At 38.2% G+C, this 14,193-nt stretch overlaps 1 protein-coding gene across 4 annotated transcripts in view; it reads left to right on the top strand.

Annotated features, from left to right (window-relative positions):
• LOC135461267 (uncharacterized) overlaps window positions 1-13,331 on the top strand; it is a 42,311-nt gene extending 28,980 nt beyond the window's left edge. For 3 of the 4 annotated variants that reach the window (XM_064738272.1, XM_064738273.1, XM_064738274.1), the window contains 6 exons: window positions 4,468-5,060; window positions 7,088-7,193; window positions 7,708-7,799; window positions 8,218-8,370; window positions 9,392-9,515; window positions 10,713-13,331. In XM_064738272.1, coding sequence (XP_064594342.1) covers window positions 4,468-5,060; window positions 7,088-7,193; window positions 7,708-7,799; window positions 8,218-8,370; window positions 9,392-9,515; window positions 10,713-10,927 — 1,283 coding nt within the window. In that variant the 3' untranslated portion in view covers window positions 10,928-13,331. The remainder of the gene's footprint in view (window positions 1-4,467; window positions 5,061-7,087; window positions 7,194-7,707; window positions 7,800-8,217; window positions 8,371-9,391; window positions 9,516-10,712) is intronic. The other variant, XM_064738275.1, reaches the window with a different exon arrangement.
• The last annotated feature ends 862 nt before the right edge of the window (window positions 13,332-14,193 follow it).

Genomic DNA, 14,193 nt, shown 5'->3' with positions numbered 1-14,193 from the left:
TTCAAGCATGTTGGAGATGTTAATTTTATCAGTGATTATAGCTGGTATGAGGCTCTGTTTAAAGTGTTCTGTCATCCTATAAAATACTTGCCTTTTGTACACTGGAAAGTCACACCCTGGGAGTCTCCTCTTAGCCTTGTTAAGTTTATATTGTTAAAGCCTTGCGCATGTTTAATGTGAAGCTCCAGTGTTCCAGTCTTGTCACACTTGCATATTAGAACTGTCAGCACTGTCCCAGCCCACTGTCACATCTGCATGTGGCTACATGTCCCAGGGAAAGGTTATCCAAACCCCAAACTTGTCCCCACAGCCCTGTCTGGGTCCCAGTGACAATCTCAGCCATTGTCTGAAGGCATCAGAAAACAAAGGTCTGTGTATGTTCAGGGAGAAGAAGCTGACAGGCTATAATTATTGTAAAGGCTAAACAAGGGAGAGACATTTGTTCAGGACAAGACAACTGATGTAGGCACCAACAGTGAGGAAGATCGGCTAGGAACGCTGAAGTCCTGCTTCTTTGTCATCGCATTAACTTGTAAATGTTTTTTGAGTGAGCTAGATTTAGTTTTGTCTGGGATAACCTGTTCTCTTGAGTGTTATAACTGGCCAGTGAGGTACCCTAGACACCTGTACTGTTTTCTGCGCACAGTACCCATTTTAAAGCTGTGTTGTCAGTTCTGTGGAGTCTAATAGGGTTGATAGGGTGTTTGATGTTCAGTCATCAGAACTGTGTTCTGGGTCAGTGAGATGTCATCGGGAGTGTCATATGAGGGTAAATATAACCACAGGTGTATTCTTTGTATATTATCACCATGTACTGTAGGGTACTACATGTAGCTTTTGTCCATATCAGGACATGGTATTTCTGAAAACAAATAATGAAAGAGCTTTTACTTTAGTGTTCCAGAGTGGTACAAAGCAGAACTATTTTGTTTCACTTTTAGGGACTAAATCATGTGATTTTGATTTACAGAGAGTTGTAGTTTGTGGCTTGGTTGTGAATTATTAAGTAAAATTTCACCTATGCTGTATTGAAGTGTTCTTGTTGGAGATGTTTTGTAGTGTGGGTGTTCTGAGCAGTAATTGGCTGATATACCAGACTAGTAGGGATGTCTTCCACTCCCCAAGGATATTAGGTATTGATCCAGAGGCTGGACTCTGTTGTGGATAAAGCAGTCTGACGTACTTGTGTTATCAGTTTTCACCTGAGCGCATCTGTGTTGGAGCACAGGTGAGTAGGTATTGTGGGATGACTCACTGATAGCAGAATGTCAAAGTAGACTGAGCAGGTAAAGAAGCCTCTCACAGGGCTAAGTTAGTTCACCTAATGGGTCTTCCTGCCTGCCACATGGTAACAGCTTGATAGACAGGCACATCTGTGTTTTGTATTGTATAATGTACCATACCATAGTGTGGGTATATAAATAACAGGTCACGTGTGACAGGTCTATGGATGGTTGCTTGGGAAGTATGCAGGAATATTATACCTTATTCAACATTAATGACTTTCTGTACAGGTGCCATATGACGATATTGTGCCCCAAGTAAATTAGAAATTAATTTACTGACTGTGGATTAATTTAGCATATATCGTACATTTTGTTTCTGTTTCATGAGATATTGGTGTAATTATTAAGACTGAATTGTCCTGAAATGTGGGTGTGCAGAGTGAATGTTAAAGTGCTTTCTGACTTCAGATCGACCAGGTGTAGAGAACACTGGTGACATTTAGTGTGAGCTTGCTCAGCTGCCATACATCATCTGGCCAGCTTAAGTTACAGACATACAGATACTGTGTACAAGTAGATACAAACGCACAGTATTGTTCCACGTGGTATCCTTTCCGATTTCCTTATTAGGGACTTAGAGCATACATACATATACACATAGCTTGTTACTACTTAGTATGACCAGCAGTACTAGATTTCTCTGAAATTTGATAAGGAAACGATGGTATTTACATGTATGTCTAGGTTTCATGCGTTTTATGGACACATACGTGTATATAATGTGTATGAAAGGACGTAGGGGCTTATACATGTTACATGTGGAATGTATTGAATTGTTTTCTTTGTGAGACTACTCTCTGGATAGGCCAGGTTCATCCCTAGTTCACACAAAATGCCTGAGGCTAGAAACACAGCACCTCTGACCAAAAAAAAAACAAAACAAAACAAAGGTAACATGCTTTAGATGCATGTATTTTATGCCACCAATGTTTACGTGAAAGTTTTACAGATGAAACAAGTAAGAAAACTCATTGCGAGGGTGATGAATGATGTAGACTAACCTGTTATTAATTAATTGTGGGTGTTCTAATGTTGTGTCTTTTTCTGTGGAGCCAGGTATTACATGGTAATGAACCTAAACCTGTTTCTGGTCACTCCTTCACGACATGCAGGAACTACACTGTTTATGCACATCACTCCAGTAAATGTACACAGCAAACAGAATGACCAAATAAGCAGGATGACAAGGACAGGTATAACATCCCATCCAGTCAGGTACAAACTAAGTGGGGACTGACAAACTTCACATGTAAATAACAGACGCTATCTTCAGAACACAAGTTGGATTGAATGGGGCTTTAAGTTTTTCCTCCAGTCCTAAAGGCCTGGTTATGTATGCCGGTCCCACAGTGAATCACTGTACTGAGTAAAGGCAAAGACACAAATTAATTTGGTGGTGTGTTTTGTTTGTGCTGACCTGGCATTGGAGCAGTGAAGATGAAAAACTGATGAACTGTATGACATAAGAATCTGGATCTGTACCTTATATTTGGATGACTAAGATGAATATGACAGATCAAGTGTAGACAGTTGAGTGTAAATATTGCAGGTGCTTGGTTGTTACAGAGCCACAGTAGGAGCTGATATAGTTAAATAATAAAGTGTGCATGTAAGCTGTCTGTACTCAGTGGGACGATCTGTCCAGTGAGGATCCAGCTGTGCCTTTGATCTAACAGCTGAATTTCTTCACATACCACACATTCATGTAGTTTGACTTTCACCTGCCTCTAATACACTATGTACAAGTAGCCTCCTCATATATGTCAGGGTCTGGTTACACATGTAATACAGACTGGCTTCTTGTTTGATGTGTATGGGGTAGAGGACCAGTCCAAGCCAGTATCTTATGTACCTCTGATTCAAGTAGACATATATTTTAGGTCTGTGGAGTTCTGTTGGATACATGTTGAGTTTGTCAGAATAGAGGTGCCAACATCATGGTATGTCGCATGTGCATTGATGGTTATTTATTGCCAGCTTTTCCAGATGTGTTACTTTCATTATTCTTCCACAGGAATATCACTTCTGTCCTCCTATACCTTACCTCTTATATTCTAGATAGGGTGTACATGTATCATATGATTTGGATTTAATCCAGCAGATTCAAGTACACAGATTCCAATCCAGTACACAGCTGGATGTTGATGAGATTGCGCCTGGTACATATATTTATAGATGAAAATAAAAACCAGCTCCAGCAATGCCAATGTAATTTGTAGAGAATCTACATTCTAAGGGGAGAAAACGAAATATATGAACAACACAACATGTATGTCACAGTGTGCTATTTTTTTAAACTCACAGGTAGCAACTCCGTATGAATTTGTGTATAAATTATTATCACACCACTGGAAATACATGTAATGTAAATGTATGAGGAAGTTTCTCATCTGTTAAAACAACATAGAGATGTTTAGTTATTTACTGCCAGAGATTTCATCTGCTGTAGTGCATCTGTAGTTTACTGCTTTATAAAACCCAAGAGAATGTAGAAAACTCTGTAGCAATTCCAATCTCCAGCTGTTTCAACTCCCAGTTCTATTTTAACCAGCTAACCGTACTGGTGGTAGTTTTTGTTGACAGACAGCCTGCCAGCTGCCTTCGATCAGTCCCTTTACCTTACTCATACACCCACAGGACTCTCACTAGTAGACTTTCCTCCACTATGCAGTTTTTCTTAGTCGTCTCATTTACTTGCTGTATTTTTTTCTCTTCATGGTAAAGTTCACATTTTCTAGTATCTAGGTAGGACAGAATTACACCCTGAAGTTTTTGTAGGTTTGTTCCCTGGACCTATGCATGTGTAAGCTCTCTCTTCTTTAAATTGACCAGAACTGCAGAGCCTGTTAACTTTAGAGCTCAAATGTAACAGCTACATACATGTACAATCAGAAATGTGGATTGGTACAATGTCCATATATACCAGTAGCGTTTACAGTTCTTATTATATGTTGGGTACTATCCATTGATTCAAATGTACTGCCAGACATATGTTGCAGGCCTGGTTTGTAAATAGTTTGACTGTTATACATGTAGATGTACTGTATATGTGAGACTCAGTGCCAGAGCATTTAGATATTATCATCAGATGATAGTTTACTGGTATTTGATTAGGCAGCTGTGCAACTTGTACATTATCTATGTAAATTTATGACTAATGTACCTGTTCGATTCTTTCTAGGAGGAGAGCCAGCCTTGTTGAATAGCAGTGGTCAGGCGTCTGTGTCGGGATCTAAACAGGTGATACTGAGTCAGGACAACTTGCTGGACCTGTGTCCAAGTAACACCTCATCAAAGGGATATCGGGATTCTGCACCCCAGAGGTTCTCTCCCCCACCCACAGACATGCAGCTCTCTCATGGAGCTCCCCTGGTCGGCCTAGAGAACGGTGCCTTGTCAAAACACTCCAGTGGAGGCTCTAACATGCCAAGATTGTCCAATTCCTGTGAAATATCTCCACGCGATGTGAACAAAATGCCGTCATATTTAAAACTTAGTTGTGCTGTGAGTGGGTATGGCAGGTATAGTTCATACTCCTCTCGGAAAGACATCAATTTGTCGTCACCAGGCGCGAGTGTGTCGTCCGTGCACTCAGACAGCTCCAGTCCGGACAGCCTGCCGTCTTCGCATGTGACCAGGACAGGCAGCTTACCAGTGAATTTCAACAAATCTCACCTGGCTGTGGTGAAGCCAGCAGGACAGGTGAATGGACAGATAAGTGGTGTTATACCTAATGGTCATGCTGGTGTTTACCCCACAGGAGATGTGTATAAGGTGAGTTTGAGCAATGTTTAATTTGTGCACCTGACCAGATTGTATATACACAATAAAAAGGTGCATTTTTAGAGTCAAATAAATCTCATAAAATATTACTTTTGGTTCTGAACCAACAAACTTTAAAAGATGAGTAGAATTATGAAATTATCACAATCAGGAAAAATGTGCAACTTAAGTCAGGGACAAAATTTGCGCTAATTTACCTTATGTATATGTATGCTGTGTTGAGTGTGAACGGAAATGAGCCAGGATACTTTGAATATTTTTTTTTTATCTTTTTGGTGAAACTGACTTGCTAATTTAGAGATTTTCCCGGGTTAGAGTGGATATTATGCATGTGGGTTTATTGGGTATACACTGTACATTTACTTTGTTGAACAAGGGAGAAAATGAGGTAGAATTCAATTAGGCAATGATTTGGAAAGCCTAATTGTATATTTCTTTCATCTTTTCAGTGAAGCTGTTCTGGTAGTCTGCTAGTTTAGAGATTTGATACTGGAATTGTGCATTCCGTAATTTGCATTGTGGTAAAAAATAAGGCAGGGAAATGATGTATCGATGTATATGTATAGGAATCACCTGTATTTTTGGTGTATAGGTTAAAGTGAAAGAAAGCTAAAATATGAAGTAAGGTTCGTCATACAGACAGCTGAAATCTATGCCTAAAAATACTTTCATTTATTTCTTCAGATTTATTTAAAGAGTGTTGAAAGGCCCTCACATATTCGAATACTACGGTGGGCTTTATGAGCCGCACTGATGATAGCTAGGAAATTGTACGTCACATTATCGTTTTTTTCCCTGATGTTCACTAGAAGAATGGAATTTTTGACAACATTATGTCAGTAATCTTTTTCTCATGGGTAAAACGATCTGTTCAAACATTCAGCATCGTGATTAGAGTTGGACAAACTTAGTGTGACGTCAGAGTTCCTTAACTCTGATATTATGGTTCATAAAGCCCACCTTAGAATTCAAATGCCTTTAACTCTGTTCACAAAAATGTAAAAAAAAAAAAAAAAAAAAGTATATTTATGCATAGTTTTACATGTGTGTGGTCTGTTTAGTGATGTATACTTTGATTTTTAGAAGTCTTTTCCTTTAATACTGTATGTTTAGTGCTTTAAACATATAGAACGTGTAAGAGTAGAAAATAGTTAGTGACAGATGTTTTTTCCTTATGTACATCTACCTTTACTCTGACAGTGATATTCTACCCAACCCCACAATGTGTATATCCATCAGGTCAGCCTAGTAATCAGTTTCTGTCAGGGGAAGTTACTGTGTACTTGGAAGTCGGCCAGGCAAAACCATTCATAAATCTGCAGGCTGTGTACTCTGACATAGTTGTTTGCCACAGATGTCTTCTGCCTCATACTCTGACCCTACTCAACCCTGTCAAATCCGGGGCTGGGGTTGAGTGATGGGGAAGAGGGTACAGGGGGTTATGTAGATTGTACATCACCTGCCCAAGAGAAGATCTCAGTTTGAAAACCATGGTAGAAGTTACTATGTTTACATGTGTATCTGTATATGTATTTACTAAGTACTTGCGAATGAAATGTATTTTTTAAGAATTCTCTTGGTACCATAGTGTTTTAAAGGGCTGTGATATATCCTGTTAAAAATTCAAAATCATATTTCCCATTAATTTATGTTTACAGTATATGTAAAACAGGTGGGCCTATAAAATCATATATGTTCCTATTGCATGGATAGATTTTATCTATATGCATCTTTACCATCTCTGTAACCAACGGTTAACTTCTAGACAGATTTTAGAATCATAGCATTTGCTTGGCATTACTTGCACCAAAAAGAATCCAATTTCTCAATGTTTTGAGTCCTGATACAAAGTTAATGGCCCTTTAATTTAGTTTGAACTGAAGTTACATGTAATGCCGGGATTATTAATTCTCCGGCTCCATGTAGGACCCTGATAGAGTATTATTTCCAGCAAGGGTACTGCTATATACTGATGATTCTGTGTCAGTAAGGGGTAACTGTGACGTTGTTGTTGTCAGGATGGCCAGTACTACTTGGACCTGTGTCAGACAGAAGAGGAGAGACTACTAGTGCTGTGTGGACAGGCCAAGGGTGACATGGGGGAGACTGCTCTACCAGAGGAAGGTAAGGAGTCTGGGGGATTTCTCACACATCGTACATCACTACAATAGGGCTGTAATACCACCAAAGTGATCTTAACCTCATTTAGTCATTTAACATACATGCACGTGTATATGTACGTTACTGCACTGATCAGCAAATGCTATTTAATGATAAAAATAAGGTAAGTATGCATACCATATTGGTAACAGTATTTTACAGTATTTGAAATGGCAAGGTGGGGGGTGGGGGGTTTGATTTACACGCTGCATGATGTACCAGTACAGTAATAAACATGCTGCTTTCAATGTAACGGTCAGGAGGTTTGTCCTGCAGCAAAGGTTAGTGATTTTCTCTGGGCACACAGTTATCCTCCTGTAGAAGTAAATAAGGTGAAATAAAGAAAGGAATTCTTTGTGGAGAGATAGCACTAGATTTAACATACTTTGACAAAACAAAGTTTTTAACAGTGTATATTATGTAAAAAGGCATTGGAAATGGTTATGGTACCCGTAAATGTTATCTTCTTTTGTTTCAGCTAATGGAAGGATACGTGCTGCTATTGGCAAAACAAATTTGTTGATATCGAAAAAATTCAAACAGTTTCGAGGTTTATGCCATAAGCATATGGTAAGTTGCATACAACTACTGAACGTGTGTTTGGTTTTGCGTACAGACAGTTTTTCTTTGCAAAACGGTATACTGGTAATCGTATTGCTATGAATTATTTGGAAATATAATGTGTAAAACATAAGCAATGCATGTAAACTTTGATATACCTGATATTGTTCATTAATATGAGTAAATACACGTGAAATTGAAATAAGTTAAAGTATGTATGTATTTGTATACATGTATTTGTAATCAACTGAGGAATATTTTTATGTTTGATTTTATGTATGTACACTGGGTGCAATATTTTTGTCTTCAGCTCTGGTATACCTGGCATAATTGATTAGTTTGAGTGAAGTTTCACAGAACACAAACATGTTAAAGTATATAGATGTACATATAAGCAACTGAGGAATATTTTCATGTTTGCTTTCAGAAACCTGATGGAGCTGAACGACCAACGAAGTGGGAAGATTTACAAGGGTTCTGGGACATGGTCAAACTCCAAATAGATGACCTTGATGAACTGTTTGCAGAAATAGCATTTATGAGGCAAAATGAATGGAAAGATATTCCAATACGGGTACAGGTAATTTTTCATCTGCTTGTTTTTCTTGCCCCAGTGCTGTGTGTTTACCAGTTCTCCATTACGGTGCGTGGTTAGGATAGAATTCTGTCCACAACAATGATGATTTTTTACTTCCTCTTTGAGTCTACCTGAGGTTCATAATAGCATACTGGATGAAGCCATTGCAGGTAGAGAATTCAGTGCTGTAGGACCAGTACATATAGCAGCACCCACACATATGCCAGTATCTCTCCTTGTAAGGCTGTGTGGTACATGTAGGCCTGCCAATGCTGCAGGCTGTAGGGTGCCCATATCTGTACTAGACTCTGTGACTTCCTGTTGTCATGGCAACGCATACTATCAGGATCTGCATGGATGATGCCGATGCCCTGATTAATGGCTGGCTGTCCACATTAATATTCATAATGTATAAGACGATAAGTTCCAAAGCAGCTATTAATACAGCCCATGAAATGTCTTTGATCAGCAGGTTTTATGCTCTGCATAACCGTGTGGCTCACTGGTATGTACATGCTCTATGAAGTCGAATTTCTGCTACATGAACCTGTTATGCTGTGGACAAGCTGCAAGAAGAGAACTGAATTTTCACAAATGTGGCGGGCTACATGATGCAGATTATGTAAAGGCTCTTAGCCTGTTACTCATACAACATTGAAGGGTCATAAAATATAAAATGACATGCGGTATTACGATACATACATGTATGTCTGTTGACTCTTGTTGATCTGAAGTGTTAACCAGTTTTGTGATACTTATCTGATACACTCCTTCATGTATACAGAATAGATCTTTATACCTAAAGCATTTTTTGGTATTTGAAACTTTTGGACATTTTATGAGGACTCCTTACCCATTTTAGAATTGTTTGTTGTTACATGTTGGTAGATAGAATCTTCTGCCCTCTATGCCACTGTATGTTGCCACAGTTTTCTCTGTGTTCACCCTGCTTTATATAGAAGCAGCTTTCTATTGGCTCGTGTCACCTTGTCTCAGCACTGACCTCGTTTTTGCTTGTTTCCAGTCGACCCGAAGCTCTGCCAATTCTAGTCCTAAGTCTGCCAGTCTCTCATTAAGCAGTACTCCCTCACAGACCCCGGGCCACACGCCCTCACAGACACCGGGGCACACCCCCGGCCACACCCCAGGTGAGCCAGCTCTCCCACACCCAGTGACTGCAGTGGGTCAGTCCTGCGTCAGGGCTTAAACACCTGTTGCCAAAAGTCAAGTTGGTGTCTTATAAGATGAACAACTTTTCCTGTTAAGGGGAACATACCACCTGGCAGTGATGTCCAACCTAGAAAAGGAGCAGGGAAGGAAAGAAAGAAAAGTCACGATAGAACAAATCCTGACAAGTTAATAGAACCTTTAATGTTATGTTTGGAGAAATACTATTAGGAGCTCAATAAATCATGTCTTATCTTAATACTAGAAGTAGTTGAACACTGGAATTGAGTGCCTAACACATTTGTAGGTGAAACCTGTACAAGGGTTTGGGACTTTTCATAACTACATGTAAGCCCTATAAGCCTGTTTATGGCGATTGGAATTGCTTTTGAGAGAAGATTTAAGTTAAAATATCTAGATCAAAAAATACATAAATACCAGGTTAATGTTTCTAAATACCAATTTAGTTTTCTTGTTATTAAAGAAAACATAACAGATTAGAAAAAAAAATAGTGCAGTGTTATAAAAACCGAGAAGAAACTAGTAAACCATAGATAATATTGTTGATGTGTGCCATGAGAGGCTACATGTAGATGCCCATAGATGAAGATTCCTGTGGATGCTAGTAGTTCATTAGTCATCAGATGTATTCTTTGTTTGAATTTGGCTTTTGGCGTGGCTTACTAGTTACATGTTTATCATGCTTTTAAATTTGTTTCTTTTATGATACAGTCATTGCAAACTTTTCTGTTCATAATTTATCTTATGCTATTTAGCTGTGATCACTCATTCAACAATGTATTATAATAGGTAGTGTAGTTGTCTCTTTCTGGTATCTCTTTTTTATGATATTTTTATTGTCCACCTTAATGAAATTGTGCTGCGTTTTATGGTTATTTTTTGGAAGATTATGGTTACAATTGTATGCAAAGTTATTTCCTGTTTAAGACTCCTGCCAAAATGATATACCATTTTCAGGTTTTGCCAAGTTCACAAATAATTTTTTTCTAAATTCATTGTTATATATCTTTACTTTAATATCGACCAATGCCAACTGAATTTTACATGTTTGATATGACTAGCAAGATTAGCTTCTTCTGGTCTCTGGTAGAACAGTAAGGCAGGATATCTGGTGAAATGCATTGATACTTATTTGGAAAATGTTCTTGTTTTAACAGCTGCTCGAAGAAAACCTGTGAACCTTAAAGATACTCCCGACTCCTCACCAGAGAAAAGCCTTAAAGCCAAACAGACTGCCAAGGCTCGAGAAGACGCTCGTAAACGGTTATTAGCAGAAAAGCGTGCTGCAATGAAGCAACAGAGACTTAAAGCACAGGAAAACCTTAATCCCCAAGAAGTTGAGATATTCTTAGCTGACACCAGTAAAAAATAGAAGCCTTAAAGTTGGTTTGGAACAAAACTGTTGGCCTTTGAACAAATGAACTCCCTTTGAAGGTGTAGGGTAATCATCATGTCACTAGAGGGTGCTGTATGCTGTGTTGCAGCTACAGAAGTCTCTGAGAGACTTTCTTGAGAAGTGTTTGAATAGTGGGGAGATATCAAAAACATGGAACAAACTTTCTAAGATTTATTTTTGTGTATAAATAAATGTATGGACACCTGCCATGTTTGCAAGATATTGAGATGGAGATGCCAAAATGTTGAGGTGCTTGCCAAAGTGACTTGTGGGATGTGTTATTAGTATGAAGTAGGCCTCGGGTGCCTGTGGCTACTTGTGATACCATGTGTTCAGATCTGAATGCTGCAGCTGCGCAGTTTATGTGACGGACTTAAACTTGATCAACAGTGAAGAATTTTAAGGAGATTGTTTTGCCATTTTCGGACCAGCCTGAAGGATTTGTTACACTTTTGAAGTTTAAAGTTTACATTGTCTATTTATGTACACATACTATACATGCAATATGGATAATTTATACAGGAAATATTCATAACACTGCCAATCAAATGGCAGCCTCTAATTCAACTATCACCTTTAGCCCCAAAAATTAAAAAATAGGAAAAAGATTTTATTATTTTTTATATGAAAATATTGTCCTACCTACACTCAGTTTTAGTCATTGTAGTCAGGTACAAAATATTTGTATCAATTCAACACAGTTCCTGGTAATGATTTCAAATTAAACAAATACGAGTACATTGTATGTTCAAAAGCAGATCATATGGAACAAGGGAAAGTGGCAACTCATGTATGTGTCAATACAAGTTACAGTTCTGGCACAGGAACAGTTTTAAAACAGAGAGTGCAACCTGAACAAATGAGTGATGTTCATCAGGGCGATCGCTACATTAGTTATCTGTACTGATACTAATGCTTTTGCCAGGACATTCCTTTGTTCAAGTGGAAGACAGTGAAGACAATCTCAGATTTTGTGGTGTTGAGGGAACAACCTCCTTTCTAGGTTTTTTCGTCTAGTTCTGTCAGGGATAATCTTTCTTCCATCTCATTGAATACTCTGAAAGGAGGTTGTGGCTCCTCTGTACAGGGCGTTACGTCTGCAAGTGCTGTTACGTGATGTAACATGCTGTTTTTACACGAAAAAAGCACAAGGATAACGACATGCAATTTTATTCCGAATTTATAACATTGCTTTTTATTAAACTGTAAATGAATTCCATACAGCACAATAAGTTTACAAATTGTAGTATACATGTAAAGAGCATTCAGAATTGCAGCAACTAAGCTTGTAAAAAATGTACCAATTTGTTATTTATCTGTAATTATTGAAATACCTGTACTAAGCAGAAATAACCTGATTTTTACTACAATATAAAGTAAAGTAATGTGCAGCATGTAAATGTGAATAGTTTATGTAACAGTTCCAGTTTCCATTCATGGCAAGGTGAAATGTAGATTGAAACCATATGTAAGACTGGTATTTTTATCCTGTGGTGGAATGTGATCTGTGAATTTTCAACTGTAAAAAGACCTTTTAAATAATTTGATTTTTTCATTTTGGGTTCATGCCGTGGTCCATAGTCAGTTTTTCTAAGATAATAATATCTGCAACCTGTTCATTACTGCCATAAAATAATGAAAAGTTAATAATGTAACTCATGAAAATCTCATTAAAGATTTTTATCATTTAAGAAACATTCAAAGGGTGTTATCCGGGGCGGTGGGATTTTATCCATTAGTTAGACTACCATTGTTAAAACTGGTGTTCTGATGTAACACTGGGTCACAATTGTACCTTGGGGCTGAAGTCTGTGATCAGGTTTAGCAGAGATTCTTGGCTTGGTAAAGCTGTGCCATAAGTCTTCTTAGCTTTTGCTTATTCACAAGTTCTTAAGCTGCTTTTGATTATGTCATAAAGCTTAGAAAACCATTGAAATGTTTAAGTTGGCAAAAACTTGGTCAAGTCTTGTACTGGTGAGAATAGTTTCTCATGTTTGTGCACAGAGATGGATTGTTAGAATAACAGTGTACAGTTAATGAACAATGCTTGTGAAAAAAAACAGAAGATTAATTGGAATTGTAAGGAGGTTGGGACGCAATCTTCTTCCAGAAGTAAGGGGATGAATCATTGGCGGTTACATTAATGAAACGTAGTTGTTCTACTCAAATTAAGGCGTGCGATGCAGAACCATTTCAAACATCCATTCATATTTTATTCTGGTCATGTATGATACTTGTTTGCTACAAATATCTTAAATGTGTATTTGTTAAGGACATAAATACAGAACTTGTGAAAAACAGTTTGTTTGTCGTTGTTATTTTGTTTAGAAAATAAATCCAATTTTCCCCCCAAATTGCAGGAAGACTGAACATTTGCTGGACATCTTATAGCATGCAGCCTGATTGATGCATGGCGCCACACAGGTCAAAGGGACGTAACTCCTGTCAGGGATCAATATGATGTGCACATCTCTTTAACGCGCATCAGACAGAATATTCCGCTTTTCATTGGACAACAATGATCACATGGGGGAAGTATATTCTTTCGAATTCTGCAATGTGTCTGCTGAGTAGGTTATCTCCCACTGTCCAGTTGTGAAAACAATGATCACTTTGCTGAAGCGGTTCACCTATACGTCTGTCTTCTGTACTGAATTGGTAGGTCATTGCTAGCTCTGTAGGGTGGTGATTACATATACTATCACAGCCCTGTCTTGTTCCATAACCTTACCTTGAACACCACTGTACTTCCTTTGCTGGCTTCAGTATACCACTTTTGGGCACCAAATAATTTGTCGGTCTGTAGTCATAATTGCCTCAGCTATTAATTTAATTAATTTAAGGTATTGAAACTGGATAAATTCTTCCTCCAACCGCCATATTTGAATGTATACTCCCCACAGTGAAGGGAATCAGGTGTACAATTATCACTGCCACTACTACTAGAAAATATTGACCTTTTCACACATACGGTCTAATTGTTTAAGATCAGTCTCACTGGTTATGACCTAGAGGGAACCCATAATGAACATTGATCACTAAAATGATTTCTCAAATAAATGAAACAAAATCAAAGAAAAGACTAAACGAATACAAAATATGTTAGTGTCAGTAGTTATTTCCCCTTGTACGGGCTATGAGGAGTATGCTGTCAAACATGGCAGTTTTCAGTGTAGTTTCATGCTTGTGTGAATTTACTAATGATGACTTGCGGGAACACCTATCATAAATTGATAGCGCAG

The sequence above is a fragment of the Liolophura sinensis genome, chromosome 1 (assembly GCF_032854445.1).
Source record: "Liolophura sinensis isolate JHLJ2023 chromosome 1, CUHK_Ljap_v2, whole genome shotgun sequence".
NCBI lineage: Eukaryota > Metazoa > Mollusca > Polyplacophora > Chitonida > Chitonidae > Liolophura > Liolophura sinensis.
Note: the sequence above shows the minus strand (reverse complement) of the source record. Positions and strands in the feature narration are given on the sequence as shown.